Here is a 27,142-nt window from a genome sequence, read left to right on the forward strand (position 1 = left end):
AAACCCAGGCATAAAAACTAATTAAAGCATCTCGATTATTTCTTATCCTTTTCCTCAGAATCCTCTTTTGGTGAATACTCAGGTGATCCTGGTGAGTATTGTGGAGAGGTTGGTGAATACTGTGGTGATGTAGGACTATATGATGGAGAAGTTGGACTATATTGTGGTGATGTTGGACTGTATGATGGAGATGTAGGTGAGTATGATGGGGATGTAGGTGAATATGATGGGGATGTAGGACTATAGGAAGGTGATGTTGGACTGTATGAAGGTGATGTAGGTGAATAAGATGGGGATGTAGGACTGTATGATGGAGATGTTGGTGAATAAGATGGTGATGTTGGAGAATAGGATGGTGATGTTGGAGAATAAGAAGGTGAAGTAGGTGAGTATGATGGAGATGTAGGTGAGTATGATGGAGATGTTGGTGAGTATGAAGGTGAAGTTGGTGAGTATGAAGGTGAGGTTGGACTATAAGATGGTGAAGTTGGTGAATATGATGGTGAGGTTGGTGAGTAAGATGGGGATGTAGGACTGTATGATGGGGAAGTTGCAGAGTATGAAGGTGATGTTGGGGCATAAGCTGGAGATGCTGCGAACCCACCTGGTGAAGTAGGAGCATAACCATAACCACCACCGAAAGGTGAAGTTGGATTTAAAGCAGCACCTGGTGAAGCAGCGGCACCATATCCACCATAATCTGTTAAACCACCACCACCATATTCTGTGAAACCACCATTTGCGTTTGGAGCACCGGAATCGGCAACTGGTGAGAACATAATTTCATCAGATGTCTCGATATCAGAACTGTGAGCTGGAGATGAAGAATCATATGGAGTAGCACCACCATCGTTATATTCATCAGAAGTTTCAAACGCTGGAACAGCGTTACTAACTGGAAGACTTTTCAATGCAGAATCATCAACCATAACATCAAACGCACCAGTACCAATTGGAGCCAACTGACCAAGAATGACATTTTCAGAAACACCACGGCAATCATCTAATTCTGCAGCTGCACCAGCTTCAAGTAAGATTTCAACAGTTTCTTCGAATGAACAACGCATCAAAGCACCAGTATCATTTCTATTGATACCATGACGTGTAACAGCCATTAAATGACCACGAGAAGTCATAACATCAACAAGTAATGCCATATGACGGTAGTTAACATAGGAACCATCAGAGGCAATAACATTGTAAACTTCTTTGTATAAGGCAGCACGACCAGCTTCAATACCCAAAACACTCAAAATATCAATAAAGGAATTAGTGTAAATACGTGATGCATCAACACCTGGGACACACATGACTTCAGCAAGATTAACACCATCTGTTTCAAGAACCCATTCTGGAACCTTCGCATATTTACCGGTTTCATCTGGAACTTTACGATCATATTTCATCATAACGACACGAGTAATATCTGGAACACCACGCAAAGTAATAGCTTCTAACATATTAGATTCGATACGTTTCAACATTTGATCTTCCTCTGCTTCAGAGTCTTCCTCCAATGATTTAGGATCACGGACAACACGACAACGAATAATAAGTTTTTCAGCATTATCTTCTGACCAAATAACGAACAAATCATCACCAAAAGTTTCCTTAATCTTTTCACCAACTTCAGCCATAGTCAAATCTTTATCATTCATTTGAGTACGGTCTAATTCAATACGAAGCAACCAAGGTGATTGTTTATCAATAGATGCTTCAATCTCTTCATCTGGAATTTCGAAATGTAAGTTGACCATTTCCTCATCTTCTGGAATGACGGTTGAACGTGGTTCTGGGTCATAATAGATTTCAGTGGCAACAGTAACACTTTTCAAAGTTGTGTGTTCAATAGCAGATCTAATTTCTTTAGCCCTTTCTTGATCAGCAGCATAGTCTGGATCTAGGTAAACAGTCAAAGAAGGAGTCTTCATGGTCTTCGCAACATTCAAAATTTCTTTTAAACGAGGAACACCTGATGTGACTTTCTTAGATGCAACACCCGCAAAATGGAAAGTATTCAATGTCATTTGAGTAGCTGGTTCACCAATAGATTGAGCAGCAACAACACCAACCATTTCACCAGGATGAACAACAGATTTTTGGAATTGAGCATCAATTTCACCAAGAACCCAGTTGAATGCAATTCTGTTAAGACGATACTCTTCAATAACACGACGTGATGCAAGACGTGAACGCAACAAACATTGGAATAAAGATGTAGCATTCGCTTGAGCTTCATCAATAAGTCTTGATTCACCACGTAAAACCAACAATTTGGTAGAAAGATCTTTGACACCATTGACGATTTCATCCAATGATAAATCACTAGCTTTTGTACGATCAATGTGGAAAATTTGTTGAGAGTTTTGAATGATACGACGAATATTAACTGGAAGTGGCCAATTGTGTTCACCATCAACGAAAACCTTTCTCAAGTATTTACGATCTTCAACCAACTGTTTATATTCACCATCAAGAACGGCTTGTAGTTCTGTGTTACCAATGATTTCAAGACCAGATTCAATTAATCCTGGTTTGATGGATGTTTTTGGACTCATTAAATCAACACGGTAACGTTTTTCAAATGCAGAATCTTCACCTGGAATGGTGTCAATAGTTTGTTTTTCAACATGACAAGCATCAAGACCATCTTCACCATAAATGAATTGAATAATGTTACCAAGAGAATTTCTTGTGGTACCATCATAATGGACCATGATATCTTCCAAGGCTTTAACAAGACGACGTTGAATATAACCAGTTTCTGCAGTCTTAACAGCGGTATCAATCAAACCTTCACGACCACCCATAGCATGGAAGTAGAACTCTTGTGGGGTCAACCCTCTCAAGTATGAATTTTCAACAAACCCTTTAGATTCTGGAGAATAATCATCTTTGGCGAAATGTGGCAATGTTCTGTCTGCAAACCCAAAAGCAATACGTTTACCTTCAACAGATTGTTGACCAACACAAGCAGACATTTGAGCAATATTAATGAAAGAACCTTTGGAACCAGCACTAACCATTTGTTTAACATTATTTAATCCTTTCAAATTAACTTCTGCTGAACGACCAGCTTTATCACGCGCCTCATTCAAATAACGAATAACATTATCTTCAAAAGATTCTCTCAATGTCATACCATGCTTAGCTGTCAATTTTTGTTGTTGAGCTTCCAAAGTGACTTCATCAACTTTTTCCTTTGCATGAGCAATGGCATCTGTAATTTCCTTCATGGTTGATGCATCTGCAATAGTATCACCAATACCAATGGAGAAACCGTTATGAAGTAGCCAGAAATTCACCACTTTCTGTAAACTACCAAATAATTCGGCACAAGCTTTTGGACCTTTTTCTCTCATGACTAAATGAATCAAACCACCATTAGTTGAACCAACAGTTTTCTTATCAACAACACCAAAAATAATTTGACCATCCACTATAAGCATACCATTATCTTTAGGACTTAATGGTGTAGTACCTTCGTCAAATCTTTGTAAATGAATACCTTTTGGAATTGCAACTGATAACATCTGTTTACCTGTCCATAGTGGTCTTGGTTTCAAAATAGTTGGATTAGGAATAACACCATCCCATCCTGGAATCCAATAAAGAATATTCATCATTTGGTCATAATCGATAAAACTATCACGTAATGTCATTTTTCTAACACCACATAAAGTATCTTGCACAATACCCATACATGGTTTATTTGATTGTGGAGAAACAATCTGTAGAGGAACAGCACAAATATTCATCAATTCAGCCCTAGTTTCTTCAGATTGTGGAACGTGTAAATTCATTTCATCACCATCGAAATCTGCATTATATGGAGAGGTAACAGACAAATTTAATCTGAAGGTAGAATATGGCATAACTTTGACACGATGCGCCATCATAGACATTTTATGTAAAGATGGTTGACGATTGAAAAGCACAGGATCATTATCCATTAAATGACGTTCAACTTTCCATCCGTATTGTAAAACAACATCACCAGCACGTTTGTTATATCTTAAATCGATACGATCACCAGTATCACGAATAACATATTTAGCACCTGGATGTTCATTTGGACCATTACGGACAAGTTCAGTTAGTCTATGAATATTGTATGGGGTGACGGTTTCTGGATAAGTCAAGGTACGAGCAATACTCTTTGGGACACCAACTTGATCTAATTCTAAGTTTGGATCACCTGAAATAACTGTACGAGCTGAAAAATCAACACGCTTACCCATCAAATTACCTCTAATACGACCTTCTTTACCCTTAAGACGTGCACGAATAGATTTAATAGGACGACCAGATTTTTGTAAGGCTTGTGGTTGACCGGCAATATCATTGTCCATATATGTAGCAACATGAAATTGTAGTAAAGATTCAAATTCATTAATAACATGCTGTGGAGAACCATCCATTTCTAATTTTTGAACGTTAATGTTGGCTTTCATAATATCAGACAATTTATATGTCAAATCATCTTCACCTCTTTGTGTATCATTAAAGGAAATAGATGGTCTAACAGGTGGTGGAGGAACTGGTAAAACTGACAATATTAGCCATTCAGGACGAGCATAATCTTCATGGAACCCTAATTTACGAGAATCCTCTGGTGAAATATGCTTGAAGACATTCAAGATTTCACTTGCGGTTAACAAACGTCTTTCAGGTTGTTCATTTTCTTCCAAGTCTTTACCTTTTCTCCATGTACCCCAAATCTTTAACCCATCACGACGAACGGTAGGTTGAGCATTACCACAACCACCTCTGGATACGGTTTGACCAGATTCATCTTCAGCTGGATAATTAGGTTCACAAATCATTTTAGTTTTTGATAAATTCCAAACCGCATTGAATCTCTTCTTTGGATCTTTAATCCTTATAGCTTGTTTGAATAATTCATTTGATTCATCTAATAAAAGTTTACCACAGTGCATACACACACATTCACAAACTTTTTTGATTTTACTAATGAACCCAATGTGGAAGACTGGTTTCGCCAATTCAATATGACCAAAATGACCTGGACATTCATTCATACCTTCACCACAGGTTTGACATTTGTAGTTTCTATCAATTGAACCTAATCTTGGATCATTTAAACCTCCAACTCTAGGTTTTTGGTTTTCATCCATTGTTTCTGGGAACTCAATTTTGGCAACAGAAATGGCACGCTAAAGAATATCATGTTAGTATATTTGTTGTAAGACAGACTGAAGATCTCAGTTAGTCTCAACTTACAATTTCATCAGGAGATAAAAGACCGAATTGGACCTATTGAACTGTTAGTGACATTCTTTAAAATAAATTGGGGTTCTTTCCAAAAAGAAAACCTACTTCTTTCACTGTACGCAATGGCGCACTGGAATAAGGAAATTGGACCATCTTGGTTTATAATATATGAAAATTCTAATTTTTTTTGGACTTTTTTTGTATTTTTTGTAAATGATAACTTTTCTGTACTTTTTTTTGGTAAATGTAGTTTAATGAGTACCAGTACTCAATTAAAAATTAAATTAAAATGAAGAAGAAAATGCAAAACAGGATTGAAAACTTGATAAACTTTGTATATGTTTGCAACAATTATGAACTTTTGAAAAACAACCTGATATCCCGATTTATTCTAACTGGTGAAAAGTAAGGGGCTATAAAAACCGGTCTTTTTTCACTTCTATTGAAAATAGGATAATAAAATCAGCAACAGCAATTGAATGAGTGCAGATAATTTGATTGTTTGACGATTATCACTCAAATTTGAACCAATAATTTCTACTCAAAAATAACCCAAGTCAATAAAACAAATATATGAAAATACTCCTCTCAAATGACTCTATCTTTGATGCAAAAAATTATAACAGCTTTTGATAAATTTGATGTTGTTTGTTTGTCCTTTGTTTTGATTTAAGACTATTTGTTTTGCCCCCGTTTGGATTTGATTTTTCAGTATTTTTTCAACTTTTCCACAACAACGAACACTTCGGACCTGTTTTTACTCGCGGTCTCAACTTTACGCACGGAGATTAGATTTGAGTTTTTGTTTACAATTTTAAAGCATCTTGAACTAAGAAAAGGATAACCACTTTAAAGCTTTCTAATTATTGTTTATTGTGCTTTATTACTCTATTTAAACATTTTGCTGAAGGCTTTTTTCTCCCTAGCAATACGGTCTTGTTCTATTTTCTTGACATCGTTGATGGCTTTGATAATGGCACCATCAGATGGTGATAATTTCAAAGCTTCGTTCAAATCTTTGAGAGCTTTTTCCTCATTCTTAAGACTCAAGTATGCTGAACCACGACGATAGAGTGCTTTAGCTTTAGATTTATCATCAACTTTGTCTTGCTCAAGGACAGTTGTGGCAGCTTTAACAGTTTCATCAAATTTGTTAATCTTTAACCCAACTAGGGCAACATTTAAATTAACAGAAACTTTCAATTTGTTTAATTGATCCAAATTTTCTTCACTCAAATCATCTGGGAAATATTCTTCTAGATAACTAGCAGCCTTTGAGTATTTCTGGAATGCTTTTGTCAAGTCTTTCTCTTTAAACAATTTAGTACCAATATCTTTCAATTCATTTATAGCCTTGAAGACACTTTCAGGATCATTAACATCCACATTGTCATTATCAGCCAGAACTTCTTCATAAATATCACCGGTACCATCATCTTTTGGCACACTTGGTTCAATAACATAGTCACTTGGTAATTCACCACAATCGACAATTTCAACATCTTTTAATGGCTTATCACCTTGATCTGTTGCTGTTCTTTCAACCGCTCTAATGACTGATTTACCACTTAGTAATCTACCAAAGACAACATGTTTACCGTTTAAATGTGGAGTTGGAACAGTTGTGACAAAGAATTGTGAACCATTTGTGTTTGGACCAGCATTAGCCATGGATAGTAGGAAAGGTTTTTCATGTAGCACAGTAAAGTTTTCGTCTTCAAATTTCTCACCATAGATTGATTCACCACCTGTACCATTACCAGCTGTGAAATCACCACCTTGGATCATGAAGTCTTTGATAACACGGTGGAATTTAGAGCCTTTGAAAGATAATGGAACACCTGCATTACCAACACCTTTTTCACCAGTTGCTAGTGCACGAAAGTTTTCAGCAGTTTTAGGAACGATATCAGTGAACTTTTGTAAAGTTAGTATTCTGAGCATAGCTGTTTCTTCAAGTACTTACTAGTTCGAAGACTGCTCTTCCTTTTGGCTCACCGCCAATTGAGATATCAAAGAAGACTCTTGGGCGTTCTTCGGTAGACATTTTTGAAACAATTGAGATTAAAGATTGACTTTGTTTGGGTTGATCTGTGGTTTCTTCGTGAAGATGGATTTTCTTGAGAGAAAACGTTGTAAATTTAAATTTGTATCACTGTCTGGCAAAAAAATCTAGGATTTTCTTCGAGTTTCTACGTGAAGAGCGTACGAATTCTACAATTAACACTCGAACAAACGACATTAGGGGGAATCATAACCTCATTAAGACTGCTATTTACAGAGTATTGTTTTGTTTGGAAGTATCCAAGAGTGGTGGTGTTTGTAGAAAGACTCACCACAAATCGGCCTTTGCTTATATCTCTCGATCATCATTATCAACCGTGTGAACTCTTTGATTATTTTGGTTACTGGCCCAGCATTTTTTGAAAGCTTCCATCTAATGAATTGATTGATTAGAAAGTTAACTTATCAACGATTTTCAAACCATACTCACTTCTTTTGTGCATTGTCTCCAATCTCCAGTGTCAGCATGACACAGTTGTAACTTCAAATTTTCATCTAAAATGTCTTGTTAATAGATTGTAACAATCCATAATTGATTCCAACTACTCACCAGCACAACCTGTCTTATTAATTCTTTGATCCCTGTATCATACTATTAGTTAAATGTGTTCCTCTTGAACAAAATAGCGTTGTACCCACCACTCGTCAGGCTCGTCATCATCGTCGTCTTCCTCGACATCTTCTTCTGCTCTTTTCGGCTGTGTGTCTTCAATGGCCATTATCTCTTGATTCCCTATCAACACTTCAATACTAAATCCAAATAAAACCAACTAGTTGTAGTTCAGTTCAATCTAAAGCCCATACAAAATTGTCATACTATGGAAATAATTGGTCATTGCACGACTTTTTTCCATACTATTTTTTTCGAGTTTTCGCATTCTTGAAATTGTTGTTGATCTGGCGTTCGTTGAACTTCAAGCTCCCTTTAATAAGGCTCTCCACAACACCTACGTTTCACAACATCACAACTATCCAATTGTCTTGCAATAGCTCAGATTTGGTTAATTGTTGAGTCTTAGGGTATTTCATATCAAGTTTTGGATTAGAAAATTACACTTTATCTCTCAAATTACCTTGTTTATTCCCTGTCAATTCACAACAACTGTCAACAAACAGACACGTATTTGGAAAATTGAATCAAAGAAAATAATCAACAACATCCAGAGATAATCCATTTGCTTACTATTCTCAGACTTGGATATAAAGAAAAGAAGCTATGGTTAAAATCAATGATATAAATAGCACGGCTACATTTGCTTGGTCAAATGAAACACTCCCAACTTTAGCAACTGGTACTGCTGCTGGTGTTATTGATGATGATTTCTCATCTAACTCAGTGTTATCATTTTACGACTTAGAAGATAAAGAACCAAAAGTTACCATCAACACTGATGCCAAATTTCATGATTTGGATTGGTCCAAAAATAACACATTATTAGCTGGTGCTCTTGAGAATGGTACTGTTCAATTCTGGAATACTAGTAAATTGAACTCTGAAATATCAGTTGAATCAGTTGCTACTGGTACAAAACATACAGGTGCTATCAAGTCATTACAATTCAATCCGCTACAACATAATATATTAGCTTCTGGTGGTGCCAATAGTGAGATTTTCATTTGGGATACCAACAAATTAACAAACTTGGCCCCATTTGCTCCAGGTACTGCTATGACTCCAATGGATACCGTTCAATCTGTTTCATGGAACAACTCTGTTAGTCATATTTTTGCCTCTGCTGGTAGTGCTGGTTACACTTCAATTTGGGATCTTAAAGCCAAGAAAGAAGTTTTACATCTGACTTACACAAACAATACAGGCTCAAGAGCTAATCTTTCAGTCGTTGCATGGCATCCAACTCAAAGTACCAAATTGATAACTGCTTCTGAATCTGATGGTTTACCAGTCTTGTTAACTTGGGATTTAAGAAATTCAAATGCTCCTGAAAGTATTTTAACTGGCCATAAAAAGGGAATCTTGTCAATTGATTGGAACACTAAAGACCCAGAATTCTTATTGTCAAGTGGTAAAGATAATACAACTATCTTATGGAACCCTATCAGTGGTCAAAAATTGGCCCAATATCCAACTACTGCCAATTGGGTTTTCAAAACAAGATTTGCTCCATCTTCACCAGATATCTTTGCTAGTGCAAGTTTTGATAAGAAAATTTCTATTCAAACTTTACAAGATACTTCACCACCAGCTCAAAATAGAATCAATTCAACAACTGAAAATGATTTTTGGAATCAAATATCTGATACTGATACTCAACAACCTGAATATTTCATCAAACAAGCTCCAAAATGGTATGGTGCTCATAGTGCTGTTGGTTTCGGTTTTGGTGGTAAGATTGTCACTGTTACCAAAACTGGTGATAAACAATCAGAAGTCAAGATTTCAAAAGTTAAAGTTCCTGGATCAAAAGATAATGAAAATTTGAAAACTGCTTTAAACACTGGTGATTTCAAATCATTGATAGAGTCTCATTTGAAAGATTCACATGATGATGTTAGTAAATCTGATTGGGAATTATTGAATGAATTAACAGATAAATCTGATGTTTTTGAAAAATTTATTTCTTTAAAGATTTCAACTGATGATGAAAAAGATGCTGAAGGTGAAGAATCTACAAATGGTGAAGATTTCTTCAATAATTTAGGTGATTCAAACCAAGCTAAAGAATATCTACCATCAGGTCCATTCAAATTGGTTGAACAAGATTCAAAATTTACAGATTTATCAAATGCATTATTAGCCAAAGATTTGAATAAGGCTGTTGATATTTCATTATCAAATGATAAATTAGTGGAAGCTTTAATCATTTCCCAAAATGGTTCTGAAGAATTGAAACAAAAAGTTAAAAACGCATATTTTGCTAAATATGCTTCAAAGGACCCACTAGCTCGTTTGTTATACAGTGTTTCATCAGATAATGTGAATGATCTTGTTGAAAATGGTGATGTTGCTGATTGGAAACAAATTGGTACAGCCATCAAAACCTATTCTAAAAATGAAGAACTATCCAAAACTCAATTTGCTAAATTGGGTGATAGAATTTTAGCTTCAGATCCTGTTAAGAACCGTAATGATGCTATTAAAACTTACATTACTGCTTCTGCTTTAGATAAAGTTGCTGCTATTTGGGTTAGTGAATTGAAAGGTTTAGAAACCAAGATTTTGAAGTCCTCCAAAAAATCTGCTTATGATGCTCATTTTGAATCATTAACTGAATTCGTTGAAAAATTCAGTGCTTATAGATCAATTTTGAAATTAGATGCTCCAGTTACTGATAATGAAGCCTTATTATCTACAATTTTAGAATTCACCAACATTATTTCCACTTCAGGTCAATTTGAATTGGCAAACAAATTCTTGGGTTTATTATCTGATCAAATCCCAGCTGTGAAACTTGAAAAGGAACGTATTGCTAAAGCATCTGGTATTCGTACTACTAATCCAACTACTTCAACCACAAGAGCTACCGGTGCAGGTCGTTACGGTTCAGTTGGTGGTGCTAGTGGTGCTGCAAGAGCTGCTGCTGTTCCTTCAGCAAATCCATACACTGCTGGAGCTCAACCTCAAATTCCCGGTTTCCCACCAGCTCCAGTTGCTGCTCAATCTCCATATGCTCAGTTTTCACAACCACCTGTTCCAGGTCCTCCAGCTGCCTCAAATCCATATAGACCATCTGCTGCTGCTACCCCTTCAATTCCACAAGCTGCTCCATTGGCATCTTCAAACCCTTATAAACCAGCCGCTTCAATTCCTTCTAATCCTTATAAACCAGTTGATGTTGCTACTCCAGTTGGTCCACCAGGTTCTGTTGGTTCTGTTCCCCCACCACCACCAAAAATTGCATCTAAGAAGAATGAAACTGAAGGTTGGAATGATTTACCATCAACTTTCCATCGTCAACCACGTCGTGGAACTCCAGCTGCTGCTGTGAATGTTGCTACACCATACGGTGCTGCTTCACCATCTCAAGGTGCTGCTTCTCTTGCTCCACCAATCAGTCGTACCTCATCATTTGTTAACCCACCATCAATTCCACCACCACCAAGATCAATTTCAAAATCAAGAGTTCCAAGCGTTCAAGAAAATAAACCAAGTCCTCCACCTGCAGTAAACAATCGTTATGCTCCAACTCAACCATCACCACAACCTAATGCTACTCCGCTAGGAACTAATGGTTCATTCCCACCTCCTCCACCAATAAATGGATCTCCTTATGGTGCTCCACCAGCTGCTGCTCAAACACCAAAGAATCCATATGCTCCAACAACAGCTCCATCAATATCACCAGTTTCTAACCCATATGCTCCTCCTCAACCTGCAAATGTTGCTCCACCGGGTGCTAAACCAACTCCATATGCTCCACCTCCTCAATCAACACCAGCAATTAATCCATATGCTCCACCTCCAGCAAGTTCAATTCCACCACCTCCAGCACAAGGTGCCTATGCCCCACCATTAGCAGCAGGTCAAGCTAGTGCAACTCCATTAACAGCAGCAGCTTCATTACAACAACATGCACAATATCAAGCAGCACAACCACCTCAAGAACAGCAACAACCACCTCAAGCTTCAAGTGCACCACCAAAATCCAAATATCCAGCAGGCGATCGTTCTCATATTCCAGCAGCTACTCAAAATATATATCAAAGTTTAAGTAAAGAATTGGAACAAGTTAAACCAAGTATTCCAGAAAAATTCAACAAACAAGTTTTAGATACTGAGAAAAGATTGAATATTTTATTTGATCATTTGAATAATGAAGAACTGTTAACACAACCAACTATTGATTTATTAAATAGTTTGATTGATTCATTAAATTCAAAAGATTATCAAACTGCATTGAATATTCACATTGATTTAATGACAAATCATAGTCATGAAGGTGGTAATTGGTTAGTTGGTATCAAACGTTTGATTCAATTCTCTGAGGCTGTTAACTGATAAATTACTAGAGGACATTAGCGTTTTGATTCATTCGTTTTGAAAGTTTTGTTATTTTATTAGAGAGATCAATGTATTACAAAATAATTGTTTAAATTATTAAAAGAGAAAAAAAATTATTAAAAAAAGTCAGTGTTTTAGTTCAATTATATTATAAATTTTTGTATTGAAGTTTTGAAAAATGTAGTTATAGATATTTCAGGTGTATCAAAAATAAATCGCAGAGTACTCTTCTTTATGTCGGAAATACACGCCGGCCGCTCACATCCGGGAAATTCTCATTTTCAACAATTATTCAATACACTTTGTTAGAACCCATATATATTAAAGTTCTTTTTTCTTGATAAAACTGAATTATCTATAAGATGAATATATTTTAAGGGCATTTTGAAAAAAATTTCAAAACCGATCATACAGATAGACCCTTATTTGTTTTATAAATTAAAAAAAAGATAAGTACATCGTTATAATTCTTTTACATTAAATTTTAAAAATAAAAACAAAGATGCTAAAATAAAACACAAATAATACACCATAACAAACTTTGAAAGTTTGTGATCATATATATGTATTTTATTTATTATAGTGTCATATAATGTTGCGTTGTTATTTGCATTTGAATATATAGTCACGTGACCACAGCTAAATTTCACTAGATACACATGTTTTTAATCAAATTATTTGTGCTTGATTACTAGTAGTGTGATTCTTGCAATTACTTAGTCTACTGGAATACTCTTGCCTCAGTGCTAGTACTCTTATAAGGACAGGTATGAGCTGCCATTTATTCATCTGTCTCCCACTATCGGAACTATACATCCTTTTCAAGTTGGTGTCAGTTTAGTTTTCTGTATAGTGAATTAGTTTCATGATAACTTGATATTTGACAAAGAAGAAAGTGAAATCTATGATCTATAATCTTGGATACCAAGAGTTTTGGCTTTAAAGATATCGAACCTTTTTAAAGGTTGAGATCTAGCATGAGTTTTTAGTAACTACAATGCGCAAAGAAAATTACAACTTGTGAAACCAACATGAGTGAATTGAGTAAAAAATGATGAGGCCTATGATTAATGGAGAATCAAGCTGTTAGTTGGATATCTGTAATCACCTCACGAAATAGCTTGACTATTAAAGAATATAAAAACAACTCATGCTGAGGATGAGACGTATTGTCTCGACAGAAAAAATTCAAATATTTTCCAAAAACTATATAAAAAGAAGAAGTCGCATACTACAAAAATCAAGCTTTGCCGACAAAATTTATATTCAAAAATTTCCCATCCTATTTATGCAATGATGACTTTGTATCAGCTTCACCAGATAAAGCATCATTGTTCTAGGCAATAGGTGGAACAAAAATACCGATGGAACATTTCACTAGTACTAGTAATTGACCAAAGTGAATACATGAAAAACAGCAACTAACCAAGCACTTGGGGGGAATAATTCCCAATAATATGTCATCGGAATGATCCATATCAAATAATAAAATCCAAGCGTGAACCTCCTAGCAAACACAACTTCTAACGAATCAGCAAAAACAACTTTTCTTCTTTGGAACCAATAATGAAATGGAAAGAAAACACCAACTTTATTGAAAGTAAAATTACCTGGACTTTGTGAATCATCAGCAGTTGAATGTTCAGTAAAGTAATCATCATGATTAAACTTCAACAATGTGATTTGAGTTGGTGATTTGGGAAAAGTACCAAGTAAAAAAGGTTCAATTAACTTTTCAAAACAAGAAACATTCAACCCAACTAAAGTATTTAAAACACCAGCAAGGATATCTTTAGAAGACTTGATGAAACCAAATGGGTAATTGGAATTTGAAGATGATTTAGTTGAATCATCAGTGGAGTTGGTCTCAGTAGCAGCTTCAGTAGTGTTTGGTGAACAATGATGGTGGTCATGATTGTTGTGGTTGGTAGTGTTGTCTTGAAGATGGTTGGTGGTTTGAACTTGTTGTTGTTGATTGTTGTTGATGTTGATGGAGGTGGTTTGAGCTTGAAGCTGATGAGATGATTGGTGAGATGTGTTCTGATTCATATTTTCTCTTGATTAGCCTTGATCATCATTGCAAAATTGCAGATGGGATGGGTTGATGAGGGAAGAATTTAGCTAGTTTTTTTTGTAGTTTTTGAAAAAGGTCAAATGTACAAGTGATGAATCCATTGGTAAATCAGTCTACCTTTATGTAGTTTTTTCAACAACTCTCTCACATACCACAAAACCATCAAATAATGGTACAAAAACAACAAATCCCTAAATCACAGCTTAACCACAAAACCGTTGTCTAGTCAACCATATACAGATCAGCCTTACTAATACATCTCAGCAGCTTTACTTTGTACACCGCCATCCATTTTGTAAACTCCGATTTGATAGTTGAAGTAGTTCTGTGAAAGGTTGCAATATTTTTGTTGAAGATGTTTTTGACACAATTTCGCGAATGGTCAAATCTGCGTCTCTTAACTACTGAACAAGCGTTTTAAATTGAAATATTACGATAAATAGTGTATAAATGACCACTAAAAGTAAGACAACAGTAAGATACTGCTAATTAGATGATATTATTCTAGTAGTTTTGGGCATTTTTGCTCTATCCATTAGGTTAATTATGATTTTATTCTCTTGTGCAGTGACGGCGTTGGTGCACTTGTGCACAGAAATTCGGTCCTTTTCATGAATTCAATTTTTTTTTGGTTTTTGATTTTTTTTTTTTGGTTTTTTGATTTTTGGTTTTTTTCGATTTTTCTGATTTTTGGTTTTTTTTTGAACAGTGAGATTTTTGGAATTTGAAGAGTTTGAGTTCAAAGGCTTAACTATGGTGAAAATCGGGGGTTGGAAGATTATTCAACAACCAGTGAAGTTTTTGTTTTGAAAGATATACCAAATGGATGCGGAGATCTAGGAGATTGGTTTAGTGTCAATTGAGGCAGCAAAAGTTCAATCTTTTAAGTGATCTGGAGATCAAACGAATGATTTTTGCTTTTTCGAGCCAATCATTTAACTAGCTGGGCCATTTAATCCTGAATTTAAGAAGCTAGACCTTGATACAGACTTTGAAATGAATTCTTAACCTACATTTTGATTATAATCCATCGTTATATATGAATTTCTTGTTAAAAATACACATCATCAAGCAAAATCACAAAAGACGTTTTTTTGTTTAATTATATTGTTCATTTCATTCACTACACCATCTATTTCATTAATCAATTAGCCTTTTTAGCCTTTTGTTCAGCTTTTAATCTCATTCTTTCCTCTCTTTCAGCTTTAGCTTCAGGACCAGCTTCAGTATCAAGGGAGAAATCCCACCATCTAAAAGAACTAGCATAATTTCCAATGAAATAATGATGATGTAAATCATGATGTTCAGCACCAGCCCAGAATGGGATGAAATGATGTAATGACCAAGGGAATTCATAACCTGAATGGGAATCAACAGCTTGGAATAATCTTAATGTGATCCAAACACATAAAGTGAATAGATGAAGATTTTTGGTGAAATAAACATATAAGATTGGCATACAAACAGTACCTGCACCTAAAGACATGATTTCCACAGGATGAGCATATTCAGCAGTCAATCCAAAAGGGGCAGCATAACGATGATGTTGTTTATGAATATATTTGTAAAAAGGACCATAATGGAATAATCTATGAGCCCAATAATGCCACATATCTTCCAAAAAAAAGAATAAACTAATTTGTAAAACCATTGTTTTCAAAGTTGGGAATGGGACAGAGATTGAAATTCCCAATTTTTGACACATTGGGTGGAAAGTCCAAATTGGTATAGCTTCCACTAAGAAATGTGACATTATAACAGATTTAAAACATTCCCATTGTTCTTTATCTGATGGGATTTTAGTTGGTTGGATTTTCCATTTGTTAAAATATGGGATTTTATCAATAATATACCATGGTAAACAACGACCAAAATACATAAATTCATGTAATAAAAAAAATAATAACCCAGTAGCTAAAACATCATTTTGCATATAATGATACCAAGCAGCCCAATATTGTTCCACTATGTTTAGTTGAGGGTTTGTGGATGAGATTAGACTGAGGGCATCTGAATAGGATTGTGATGTAGGTAAGATGTTTGTTGCGTTTGCAAACACTTGTGACATTGTTGATGGTGGTGGTGAATAATTGGTTAATGTGATTGATGATTGGAATGTTTTTGATATTTATATTTCAGTAGGCATCGTTTAAAGGTGTATCAGCTGTCTTATAAAGGAACAGCCTGGTACCATTCTCGAGCGTTGATGGTGTTCTGAGTTGAGCTTATTATGGTCTGATTTCTTTAAACGATGAGATGAGGTCCGTACGTAAGCAGCAGGTATTTTGTATCTGGGCAGGGCCTGGTAAACGAGGGACTGGATTGAGTTTGATAGCTCGTTTAGGGGTGATTACTTGAATAGAATCAGTTAATTAGGCATATTGATATTGATACTGATTAATACTGATCAATGATTCTACAATTGCAATTCTCTTGACTCGAATTTAGCTTTGACGCTCTTAATTCGCGAACTGTTAAGAGTCGTATAGGCAATCTCAGGCGCTGAAGCACTAAACGAGCGACACGTTGTGCTTTGGCAGATCGAAAGGATACGAAAAAGAGTTTGAAATATAGTAGAAACTTATATTTATAGTGTATAGACACTGGAGTTGACTATTTGGTGCTCAATAGTGCCACTGTGGAATTTGGCTTTACTATAGCTTAGCCTTGAACATCTCTTTCGAATTGATGTGGTGTACTTTCCATTTATTCCTTCCATCATATTTCAAACCAATGTTTGCTTGAACAACATGAAGCTTAAATCAATAAGCAACGCGTAAACCCATATGATTAAGCAGCTCAGCCCAATGTTTATTCCTCATTTGTGATTGAACTTTCCATTTCCTGATCTTGATCAACTTCATCATCATGTTCCAAATTTTCTTGAGCACGAACTTCTTCTTCAAACACCTTATGACTAGCCATGAATCTATCAAATCTGTTAGTATGTTATCCAAATGAGTGGGAGAAATACTTTTCACACTTACAAACTTCCATGCATTATTCCTAATTTCTTGATATATTCAGCTTGAAATGTTGTTATTTTGATCAAGTTTTCGAAATCGGAGAGATTCGCTTCGAGTTGGGCTAGTTGGGAATGGAGATGGCTTAGTTGTCTCTGCTTCAACGAGGATGAGTTTTTACCGATTGTGGATCTTCTGAACATATTTTTGTGATGAGTTTTAAAGTGAAGAAATGAATTTTAATTGTTTTGTTTTGTTTTGTTTTGATTTTGATTTTGTTTTTTATTTTCATTTCATTTTCGCGATTTTGCATTTATCCTTGGATTTGACTTGAGCCGATGAAAAGAGCAATTAGTGTGGATTACAATGTGGCTTTTATAAATTAGGGATTGGAAAATAAATTTTAGATTCCTATTCAATTCAATTCACTTACAATCAAACAATTATCAATGTCATACGGTAAACAAGCCCTCTCCAGAATCGCTGGTAAAACAATCTTCATCACAGGTGCATCCTCAGGGATCGGTAAGGCTACAGCTTTAGAATACGCTGAAGCTTCAAATGGTGATTTAAAATTGATCCTAGTTGCAAGAAGATTAGAAAAATTAGAAACTTTAAAGAAAGAATTAAATTTAAAATTCCCAAGTTTACAAACATTTATTGGTAAATTAGATGTTTCTGAAAAAAATTCAATTCAACCTTTTTTGAAAAACTTACCAATTGAATTTCAAGATATTGATATCTTGGTTAATAATGCAGGTAAGGCATTAGGTAATTCAAAAGTTGGTGAAGTTTCAAATGAAGATATTTATGGAACTTTTGATACTAATGTCTTTGGATTAATCTCAATAACTCAAGCAATCTTACCAATTTTCAAAAAGAAAAACTCTGGAGATATTGTAAACATTGGTTCAATTGCCGGACGTGATGCTTATCCTGGTGGTTCAATTTATTGTGCATCAAAATTTGCAGTTAGAGCATTCACTGAATCACTTAGAAAAGAATTGATTGATACCAAGATTAGAGTTATTGAGATCCAACCAGGTGCAGTGGAGACTGAATTTAGTATAGTTCGTAATTATGGTGATGCTCAAGCTGCTAGTTCTGTTTATAAAGGACGTGAACCATTATTTGCAGATGATATTGCAGAATTGATTGTTTTCGCTACAACCAGAAAGCAAAACACTGTGATTGCAGAGTTGTTGGTTTTCCCTTCGGATCAAGCAAGTGCATCCCATGTTTACAAGAAGCCTGAATAGATTGATATATTGTTATTTTTATTTAACCGTGTAGATTGGGCCAATAAGATGTCGAATCGATTCGAGACTCGATCCGTTACTAAAAATCCAATGAAAAACACCTGTCAAAGAGAACGGAACTTGCGCTACACTGAATAGCAATTGAACTGAGCCAATAACAAACAAGAAGAGAACAATTCCATCCATGGATAAACCATCAAGTAATAATCAATTGAAACATAGTTCTTTCCACGGATCCCTTTTCTAATTAAATCTGATCATGTTTTTAGGAAATACACACTTTTTTTACCCCAGTTGAATAAGATTATCGTCTATGACACAAAAAACAAGGTACAATTAATACAAAGCCATGAGGGAGTTTTAATTGATTGTCCCGTTGGATTGGATGATTCTTAGTGGATGAGAAGTTATTCAAGTATAAAGGAGATTGAGTATAAATAGTCAGGATTTCATCAAAGTCAATTCATTCCAATTCAATTCAACAAGTACAGCTCATTTATATCAAAATGTCAAAAGTTTTAGCAATTTTATTCAAAGGTGGTGAATTCAATACACCAAAATTATTAGGATCAGCTGAAAATGCCCTTGGTTTGAAAAAATTCATTGAAGAGAATGGTCGTTCAATTTTTTCCACTTCTGATAAAGGTTCCACGATTGATGAACATATTAAAGATGCAGAGATTGTTATTTCAACACCTTTTAATCCAGTTTATATAACAAAAGAACGTATTGAATCTGCTAAAAATTTAAAATTATTAGTCACTGCAGGTGTTGGATCTGATCATATTGATTTAGATTATATTGAAAAATCTGGTCGTGATATTTCAGTTTTGGAAGTTACAGGTTCAAATACAACAAGTGTTGCAGAACATGCACTTTTAACAATCTTGTCATTGATTAAAAATTTCATTCCAGCTCATGAAAGTATTAAAGAAGGGAAATGGGATATTGCAAGAATTGCAAGAGATGCTTATGATTTAGAAGGTAAAACCGTGGGGACTATTGGTTGCGGAAGAATTGGTTATAAAGTTTTGGAAAGATTATATCCTTTTAAACCAAAAGAGTTGTTATATTATGATTATCAAGGTTTAACACCTGAATTGGAGCAAAAAGTTGGAGCTAAAAGGGTTGATAGTATTGAAGAATTGGTTTCAAAATGTGATGTTGTTAATATTAGTGCACCATTACATTCTGGTACAAAAGGATTAATTAACAAGCAATTATTATCCAAATTTAAAGATGGTGCTTATTTAGTTAATACAGCTCGTGGTGCAATTTGTGTTCCTGAAGATGTTGCAGAAGCTTTGAAAAATGGTAAATTAAGAGGTTATGGTGGTGATGTTTGGTATCCTCAACCTCCTCCAGCTGATCATCCATGGAGAACTATGGCTAATAAGTATGGAGATGGTAATGCAATGACACCACATATTTCAGGGTCTAATTTGGATGCTCAAGCACGTTATTCGTTGGGTGTTAAAGACATTTTAACTAGTTATTTCAGTGGAAAATTTGACTATAGACCTCAAGATATTATCTTGTTACATGGTGAGTATGCCACCAAGGCCTATGGAGCTGATAAGAAGGTTAAGTTGGCTAAATAAGCTTATGAATTAAATGAATGAAGTGTATTTGACACATAGTAGATTCGAGATCGCACTTAACTCCAGTATTAAGCCAATCACTAAATAAACAGAATATGATACAATCCGAAACGATCATAGCCAATAGCCTCTCACTATTCTATTCCACCTTCTCTCTTCCCTTGTTCTACCACCGCTAGTCCTCTGACTCTTCACTTCCTGCCATTTGATGATTCAACACCGACAAACGGAACAACTGAAAAAAAAGAGAAAAAAAATCAGGTGAAGCACCTTACGCGAGAGTGCCCGGAGGTCTTTTAATAGTGTAATAGAGTATATTCATAGTGTAATAGTAGCATAATATATATATCACCAGGTTATAATATCAGCCTACTCTCCCTCAATATCCACCCATTTCCCAGCCTATCACTTCCCTTTTCGCTCCATGTTCCTCTGCTCTTTTCTTTTGGCTCGAGGTTGTTCCGGTTTGCACCGCGACAATAGAAATTTTAGATCTGGAAACTTCAATATTTGAAAAGTTATATAAGATAGAGACTTGGAGGTAAGCAGAGATTCTCTTAGTTTTAATCCATCATACACTATAGACCATGAACAGCATACCCACAGAGATCAAGCTCAACATCCTTTCACAGGCTCATCCTTCACAGCTAAACACAATAGCCAGTGCCTCAAACCAGCTCGAGGATTTGGTGAAATACATCATCTCTAAAAAATTACAATCTCATCTTGACCAACAACAACAACTTCTCATATCATTATACTCTCCAAACAGTAAAGAGTCAAACTACAAATACTACTACACCGTGGATTATGAGATTCAACAGTATACAACAACTTTCAACATTGGTTCATTCCATCATAAAGAAAACTTGCTAAAACCATCAACAGACCTAACTGAAAAACAATCAGTTCAAGAGATTAATCACAAACAGTTGAATCATTTAGACCTCACCCTGAATGAAGACCAATCCATGGCCAAGATCTCATTTGCATTATTATTAAAGAATACACCAATTAATGAAACTTCATTAAGATTAAACAAAGAATCTTTATCAAATAGTGTTCAATTGGAAAATTTAGCATTCCAGTTTTCATTACAACAAGGTGAATTAGAACCTGAAAAAGGTGGTTATGATTTTGATATTAATTATAATTATGCTTTGAATTTCAATAATTTCGTTATTGATAATGTTTCTTTATTGAAAATGATTGAAAAAGATGATCAGGCTTTGATCATTAGATATTAGAATTATACACTACATTTGATAGAATGCTTTTCACATATTCGGTTTATTTTTTGGTTTTCATTTGGCAATATAATATAGATAGGTTCAATTAATAATTAATATTTGGGTTAGATCAACAATGTAGTAGCTAGGACTAGTTTTCTGATTATTCACACACTTTTTCTTTTTTTCCGTTGAGGACTAAATATTGTTTCAACATTCAATGCACTAGAGGCTAACTTGAGCTTAAATTGTTCCTCAACACCATCAACAATCAATTTCACTTCAAGTTGTTCCTTCAAGGGACTAATTAAGTTGATCCGTTCAAAATCATATTCACCGGGTTCATATAAATGTATCACAATCTTCTTCAATTGTTTGAATTGTAATGTCATTAATCTTTCAATCTCTTCAACTTCAAAATTCCTATTTATTGAAACATCACGTTTAAAATGAACCTCGTTTAAATAATCCAATAGTTTAGGATTCTGGATCAAATAATCAAATGAACTTAGATCAATCCTTTCCAAATTTATCAATTCATTCATCTTTAACTTAGTCATATGACTATTTGATTCATGATGATTTTGAACGTTTAAATAACGTAGTTTTGGTAAGAATTTGGAATATATGGGGAAAATCAACTTGGTGCAACTTAAATCCAATTCTTCCAATTCATCAAATCTTGTATCCAAGACAATCCAAATCTCTTTCAACCTAGTAATATCAAGCTTCTTCAATTTGGGGAAATTACAACCATAAAACCCAAACTCTAATCTTTGTGAATCCAATACCAAAACTTGTAAATTCTTTAATTCCAAAAACCTAAACCCCATTATACCATACCCATTTGCAGTACTGATCCGTAACTCTTTCAAACTAACCATATTCTTCAAAAAATCTAATGAAACTTGATCATTAATAATCTTTAGATCCAATCTTTGTAAATTTGGCACATGAACTTTCTCCATCGGGAACCCACGACATTGTAACCCAATTCTCATCTCTTGACATTTTTTGAAAACTATTGAATCATCTTCAAAACAATGGAAAAACTGATCCCCAAACATTTCAAACCAATTATCCCTCCCTATCCTCAAAACATTATCAAAATGAACACCTTCTAAACCTTGATCATTTTGGAAAAGTTCATTATTGAAAAACCCAATAGGGAATGATGAACCTTGGTATAAAACCCTATGGTTCGTGCCCTTGACCTGTTTGATCAACTCTTTAAACTCTTCATAATCTTGACCTTTATACTCTATTATGAAATTATCCACATGATGGGCATTTGCTAATAGTTTTGGTTTAGTTGTATCTGATATAAAGCAAAGAATCTCACAGAGATAAGGTCTTAGTTGTGGGATTAGCGCTATTGATTGGAGGTCGTTGAAGGGGTGGAGCAAGTGGAATATCTGGCTCAATACCTCAAAGGGAAGCTGTTCAAAAAGCGACATGGATATTAATAGATAGTGGTTATTTAATTAACGTGTTATTGTTTATGGTTTAATCAGCTTATCGAAAACCTGGAGAAGTTGATGCTTTGTAATCAACCTCGAATGCGTTCTGTGAATTGGATTTTGGAATTCAAATCAGCTCAATTTTCAGATTTGTAAACGTAAACAAACAACAAAAGATCCATCAGCTCAATCAAAGGGAAAAGACACATTTCATCTCATGAGATGTTTTTATACCACAAACTTGATTAGTTAAATCTGGATAAATACCCTTGCCTTTTCTTCGCTGATTCAATGAAATGTCCAGGAAATCAGTCGGCGAGCAGTTTAATTCATCTCTTCATAGAGCTCTTATCAACGAGAATAATCATAAACAATATCATATATATTAATCCATGATTGATCCATAATGCCAACAATGGGTTTAGAAAAGTCAAGTTCCTTCCCTCACCAAAATGGATGGCTCACAGGCTGCCAAATTGCCTGCAAAACCTGTTGATATTACACACCTTCCAAATGAACTTTTAGTCAAAATTTTACATGAATTAGATCTTACAACAACTCAATCATTATTCCAAATTAAAGAATTGCGGAATAAACTCAAAGTGCATATGGATATAGTTGTTTATTCAAAATCAAAATTCCATGATTATTTCCATTCAATCCCATTATCAATCATTTATGAATCTAAAAGGTTTAATCCTCTAAATTCAACATCTTGGATAACTCATTATTGTCTCCCAATTTATAAATTCTTTCATGGCGTGGCAAGATTACATGTGGAGCAAGATTATAGAAATTTTAAAATCCTAACACTCGCATCTGGTTTAAGTTCTTTATCATATCATCCTCTTGAATACAAATTAGTTGCTGAGTTTTTCCAACAAGTTTATGCAAAAGTTGTTAATTGGCCATTATTACAAAGAATAACTTTTAAAAATATAACGGAGGTGGAGTTATTGTATCAAGACCTTGATTTCAAACTTCTTGAATTCCCTGATGCTCTTCAAATCAAATTTTTAAATTGTACATTGGTGGATAATATTCTTGATTGGGAAGTTCAATTCCCCAAATTACAAGAACTCTCGTTGATTGATGATGGTGCAGAGGATATTCTTAGCTGTGTCGATTTCACAAGTTCACCTTTAAAGAGGTTATATATGGAATCTCTTGATCAAAGAATAGTTATAAAGGATTTGGTTTTCGGTTATAAAACTAGTGATTTATCAATAGAAACACACCATAGAAACTATAGACTCACAACAGCTGGTGGGTTAAGTATAACCAAGCTTGAAAACATCTTTATGCCCAATGTTAGGGAGTTGATTGTTGATCAAATTTTCGAAATTCAAAATATTGATGCTCCACAACTTGAAGTTTTCGAAATGTCTTTAAAATACGAACATTTAGGCTTTGTAAGAAGGGTGAAGTTGGGGAAAATAAATGCTCCAAATATAGAAGTTTTTTCATTTGCAAATGGTGTGATGGAGATTGATCAAAATTTTACAGATAATATCCCTATAATTGATAGATTTAGAATAACTAATGGGAAAGTTGGGCTGGAAAGATCATGTAATGACAATTTGAAAGCTAAATCAATTGAAATTTATATCCAACAAGGTGCTTTTGAAACATTTGATGCAGAGGATTGGTTTGAATCAATAAACTTATATACCGTTGAAGGGTTGACTTTTTTCATCAAATTGGAGACCAAAAAACCAGCTTTAGTTACAAATTTAAACCGATTGGAATTTCCCAAGTTGAAAAGTCTATATTTCCCAGATTGCTCAAAATTTGTATCAGTTCCAGAAGTTCAAGCACCAAGTTTGGAAACACTAAGAATAGCTCATGCTAATTTATCATTTAGAAATTTTAAAAGAATGGTGGAAACTTTTAACAATTTGAAAAATTTAGAATTGAAAGGTGTAATTTTTAACAATGGGAGTAGGAACCCCTTGACATATTCACCTATGGATCGTAATGATCCTAGACTTGGGTTTAAAAATTGTTCTTTACCCAATTTACAAAGATTTCGTATGTCTTCAGATATGGATGAATCTATTAGACCTGGGTTTGGGTTCCAGAATTTATATGCACCGAATTTGAAGAAGATTGATATCACATTTCCAGCATTGAGGTCTATTGATTTGAATGAGTTTCCTTTATTAGAAGATGTCAAGATTGACGGTCCACTGTATATTGATTTAGAACAGTTGAAGAATCTGAAATCTGTATTGATTCAAAGTGATGTTTTGATAGAGTTGAAACTGAATGAGGAAATGTTTTTATTTCCTCATCAATTGACTGCATTTCATGTGAGATGTTTTCCAGAAAAGAATACTGATGCTATTGTAAAATTATTCAAGGAGAAAAATAGGTATAGACGTTTTAAGTTTTAGTCAGCTCCTTGATTTTTTGAAGGTTTTATAACGTTGAAATCAGAAAAGATTACAATTCATCAAAAACACTAATTATGTGGGGAGCTTCCATCAAGCATTTGTTATGTGAAATCTAAGAGCAACTTTATAAAATGTTCAATATTTGTCATGTTTTGTCATTAGATAGTATACAAGTTTTTTTTGTTTTTTTTAATGCATCATATCATCCACTTGGTTAAGTATTCCTTGACCATATTGCTCAATCTTTTGGATAATCCTCGCATCCTTGACTGTATCTTTAAAACTCAATGGCCCTTTTTTAACCATATTTGTAATTAATTCATAAACAATTTGTGAACCTGCTAATGCAGTGATCTCAGCATGATCGAAAGCTGGACTAACTTCAACTAAATCAGCACCAACAACATTCAAATTCTCCAATTTTCTGATCAAATAAATCAATTCTCTTGTCAAGAATCCTCCAACTTCAGGAGTACCTGTACCTGGTGCTAAACCTGGATCTATAACATCAATATCAACACTGATATAAACTGGACCATCTTTTGGCACTCTTTCAATGATTTGTTCAGCAATGCGGTTTAAACCTTCCTCCATGATATCATCTGCATGGATTCTATAAAAGCCTTGAGCATCGTCATCTTCATAATCTTCAATATTTGTTAATCTTGATCTTAACCCAACATGAACATTGCTCTTATGTTTCAATAAACCTTCTTCATAAGCCATCCACAACATTGAACCATGAGTGAATTTACTTTGATCTGAATGCCAGAATGATGGGTACTTCTTTGGTGACCAAGTATCAAGATGTGCATCAAAATGAATAACACTAATCTCACCATATTTCTTGTATAAATTTCTTAAACCTGGTAATATAATCGAATGATCACCACCAAGCATTATCAATTTTGGATATGCCTCTTCACCAGCTGTCTTATGATTCAATAAATTTTCATAACCTTTTGTCATTTGTTTCAAGGCAAGTCCATTATCCATTGGGCTGATTGGAATATCACCACAATCAATAACTTTCGCCCAATTATCATAAGGATTGATATCAGCTCTGAAATTGTAACCTCTCAATGAATTTTGTCTTTGTGAAGCTGCTCTTAGGGCTCTTGGACCAAATCTAGCACCACTTCTATAAGTTACTGCAGTATCAAATGGCATTCCAACGACAGCAATATCAAAAGTTTCATTTGGATCAAGAAGACATTTCGTATGAGGTAAATGAGCAAATGTGTTTATACCTGAATATGGCCAATCCTGACCCCAAAGTTGTTCTAATGTAGCATCTTCTTCACTAATAAATGATTCTGGTTCTTGTTGATGATGTTCTTGTTTATGAGCTGTGACTATGGTAGCAATTGCTAGCAATACCAAATTTGATAACTTCATGATGCTTCAGATGAGAAGGATAATTGCAATAAGATCATAAGTTGGAATTGAAAAGACTTTGTCTTGAGGAAATTGTCTAGTATTTATCAACCCATATAAAAAAAATTCCGGAGCGGAATTCTTGTACTGCTTTGGGACGACCATAATAGAGAGAGATTCCGCGCAAAACCCATTCGCGGAATTATAGTATGCGTCATGAACAAACGGTTTTCAACCTTACATAGTTGGTCAAATCTCATAGGCACATTTGTATAATTACGTTTCCATATACAATCCATGTGGATGAAGTATGCTCATTATCTAGTTGTCCACTCGCTGACACTTTCAGGATAAATTAGAGGATATTGTAGTGTCTCTTTTGAAATCATAGATTCATAAATGAATGGAGAAGGAAAGACTTCCCAGAACTTGACATTGTTGGAATACTCGCAATAGGTTGTGCCTGATTGAGATGTTCTGAGCCCGTCAAGATTCATAGCAAATGAGGAATTCCATTTAACTCA

At 34.7% G+C, this 27,142-nt stretch overlaps 11 protein-coding genes across 11 annotated transcripts; 5 read left to right on the plus strand and 6 right to left on the minus strand.

Annotated features, from left to right (window-relative positions):
* Window positions 1–35: 35 nt before the first annotated feature.
* Window positions 36–5,388, minus strand: RPO21 (DNA-directed RNA polymerase II subunit RPB1; the record flags this gene model as incomplete). Its single annotated transcript, XM_019182969.1, has 3 exons — window positions 36–5,177; window positions 5,245–5,277; window positions 5,341–5,388. 3 exons carry the CDS (start codon window positions 5,386–5,388, stop codon window positions 36–38), a joined length of 5,223 nt encoding a protein of 1,740 aa, XP_019041459.1.
* A 238-nt stretch (window positions 5,389–5,626) lies between these two features.
* WICANDRAFT_66542 (uncharacterized protein) lies at window positions 5,627–8,018 on the minus strand (the record flags this gene model as incomplete). Its single annotated transcript, XM_019184047.1, has 5 exons — window positions 5,627–7,152; window positions 7,202–7,354; window positions 7,730–7,794; window positions 7,850–7,881; window positions 7,939–8,018. The coding sequence occupies 5 exons, from the start codon at window positions 8,016–8,018 to the stop codon at window positions 6,124–6,126; spliced, it is 1,359 nt and encodes a 452-aa protein (XP_019041460.1). The 3' UTR covers window positions 5,627–6,123.
* Window positions 8,019–8,232: 214 nt separating this feature from the next.
* Window positions 8,233–12,371, plus strand: SEC31 (Sec31p). Its single transcript, XM_019186118.1, has one exon. It carries the CDS (start codon window positions 8,516–8,518, stop codon window positions 12,254–12,256), a length of 3,741 nt encoding a protein of 1,246 aa, XP_019041461.1. The 5' UTR covers window positions 8,233–8,515; the 3' UTR covers window positions 12,257–12,371.
* Window positions 12,372–13,541: 1,170 nt separating this feature from the next.
* Window positions 13,542–14,308, minus strand: WICANDRAFT_60323 (uncharacterized protein; the record flags this gene model as incomplete). The annotated part of the gene is made up of 2 exons (XM_019182970.1): window positions 13,542–13,595; window positions 13,655–14,308. 2 exons carry the CDS (start codon window positions 14,306–14,308, stop codon window positions 13,542–13,544), a joined length of 708 nt encoding a protein of 235 aa, XP_019041462.1.
* A 1,169-nt stretch (window positions 14,309–15,477) lies between these two features.
* On the minus strand, window positions 15,478–16,401 carry ERG25 (methylsterol monooxygenase; the record flags this gene model as incomplete). The annotated part of the gene is made up of 1 exon (XM_019181155.1): window positions 15,478–16,401. The coding sequence occupies one exon, from the start codon at window positions 16,399–16,401 to the stop codon at window positions 15,478–15,480; it is 924 nt and encodes a 307-aa protein (XP_019041463.1).
* A 919-nt stretch (window positions 16,402–17,320) lies between these two features.
* On the plus strand, window positions 17,321–18,566 carry WICANDRAFT_87584 (uncharacterized protein). The gene has a single exon (XM_019186119.1). It carries the CDS (start codon window positions 17,746–17,748, stop codon window positions 18,553–18,555), a length of 810 nt encoding a protein of 269 aa, XP_019041464.1. The 5' UTR covers window positions 17,321–17,745; the 3' UTR covers window positions 18,556–18,566.
* Window positions 18,567–19,061: 495 nt separating this feature from the next.
* FDH1 (formate dehydrogenase (NAD+)) lies at window positions 19,062–20,156 on the plus strand (the record flags this gene model as incomplete). Its single annotated transcript, XM_019181138.1, has 1 exon — window positions 19,062–20,156. The coding sequence occupies one exon, from the start codon at window positions 19,062–19,064 to the stop codon at window positions 20,154–20,156; it is 1,095 nt and encodes a 364-aa protein (XP_019041465.1).
* Window positions 20,157–20,743: 587 nt separating this feature from the next.
* Window positions 20,744–21,403, plus strand: WICANDRAFT_60328 (uncharacterized protein; the record flags this gene model as incomplete). The annotated part of the gene is made up of 1 exon (XM_019182971.1): window positions 20,744–21,403. The coding sequence occupies one exon, from the start codon at window positions 20,744–20,746 to the stop codon at window positions 21,401–21,403; it is 660 nt and encodes a 219-aa protein (XP_019041466.1).
* A 149-nt stretch (window positions 21,404–21,552) lies between these two features.
* WICANDRAFT_76440 (uncharacterized protein) lies at window positions 21,553–22,842 on the minus strand (the record flags this gene model as incomplete). Its single annotated transcript, XM_019184381.1, has 1 exon — window positions 21,553–22,842. The coding sequence occupies one exon, from the start codon at window positions 22,840–22,842 to the stop codon at window positions 21,553–21,555; it is 1,290 nt and encodes a 429-aa protein (XP_019041467.1).
* A 455-nt stretch (window positions 22,843–23,297) lies between these two features.
* On the plus strand, window positions 23,298–25,241 carry WICANDRAFT_76441 (uncharacterized protein; the record flags this gene model as incomplete). Its single annotated transcript, XM_019184382.1, has 1 exon — window positions 23,298–25,241. One exon carries the CDS (start codon window positions 23,298–23,300, stop codon window positions 25,239–25,241), a length of 1,944 nt encoding a protein of 647 aa, XP_019041468.1.
* Window positions 25,240–26,975, minus strand: WICANDRAFT_66552 (agmatinase). The gene has a single exon (XM_019184048.1). It carries the CDS (start codon window positions 26,637–26,639, stop codon window positions 25,431–25,433), a length of 1,209 nt encoding a protein of 402 aa, XP_019041469.1. The 5' UTR covers window positions 26,640–26,975; the 3' UTR covers window positions 25,240–25,430.
* Between the last annotated feature and the right edge of the window lie 167 nt (window positions 26,976–27,142).

The sequence above is a fragment of the Wickerhamomyces anomalus genome (genome assembly GCF_001661255.1).
Source record: "Wickerhamomyces anomalus NRRL Y-366-8 unplaced genomic scaffold WICANscaffold_1, whole genome shotgun sequence".
Taxonomy (NCBI): Eukaryota; Fungi; Ascomycota; class Saccharomycetes; order Phaffomycetales; family Wickerhamomycetaceae; genus Hansenula; species Hansenula anomala.

What these genes read in the sequence shown, in the direction of transcription:
- SEC31 (XM_019186118.1), top strand. Translation starts at nt 8,516, where the DNA reads ATGGTTAAAATCAATGATATAAATAGCACGGCTACATTTGCTTGGTCA.
- WICANDRAFT_87584 (XM_019186119.1), top strand. Translation starts at nt 17,746, where the DNA reads ATGTCATACGGTAAACAAGCCCTCTCCAGAATCGCTGGTAAAACAATC.
- WICANDRAFT_66552 (XM_019184048.1), bottom strand. Translation starts at nt 26,639, where the DNA reads ATGAAGTTATCAAATTTGGTATTGCTAGCAATTGCTACCATAGTCACA.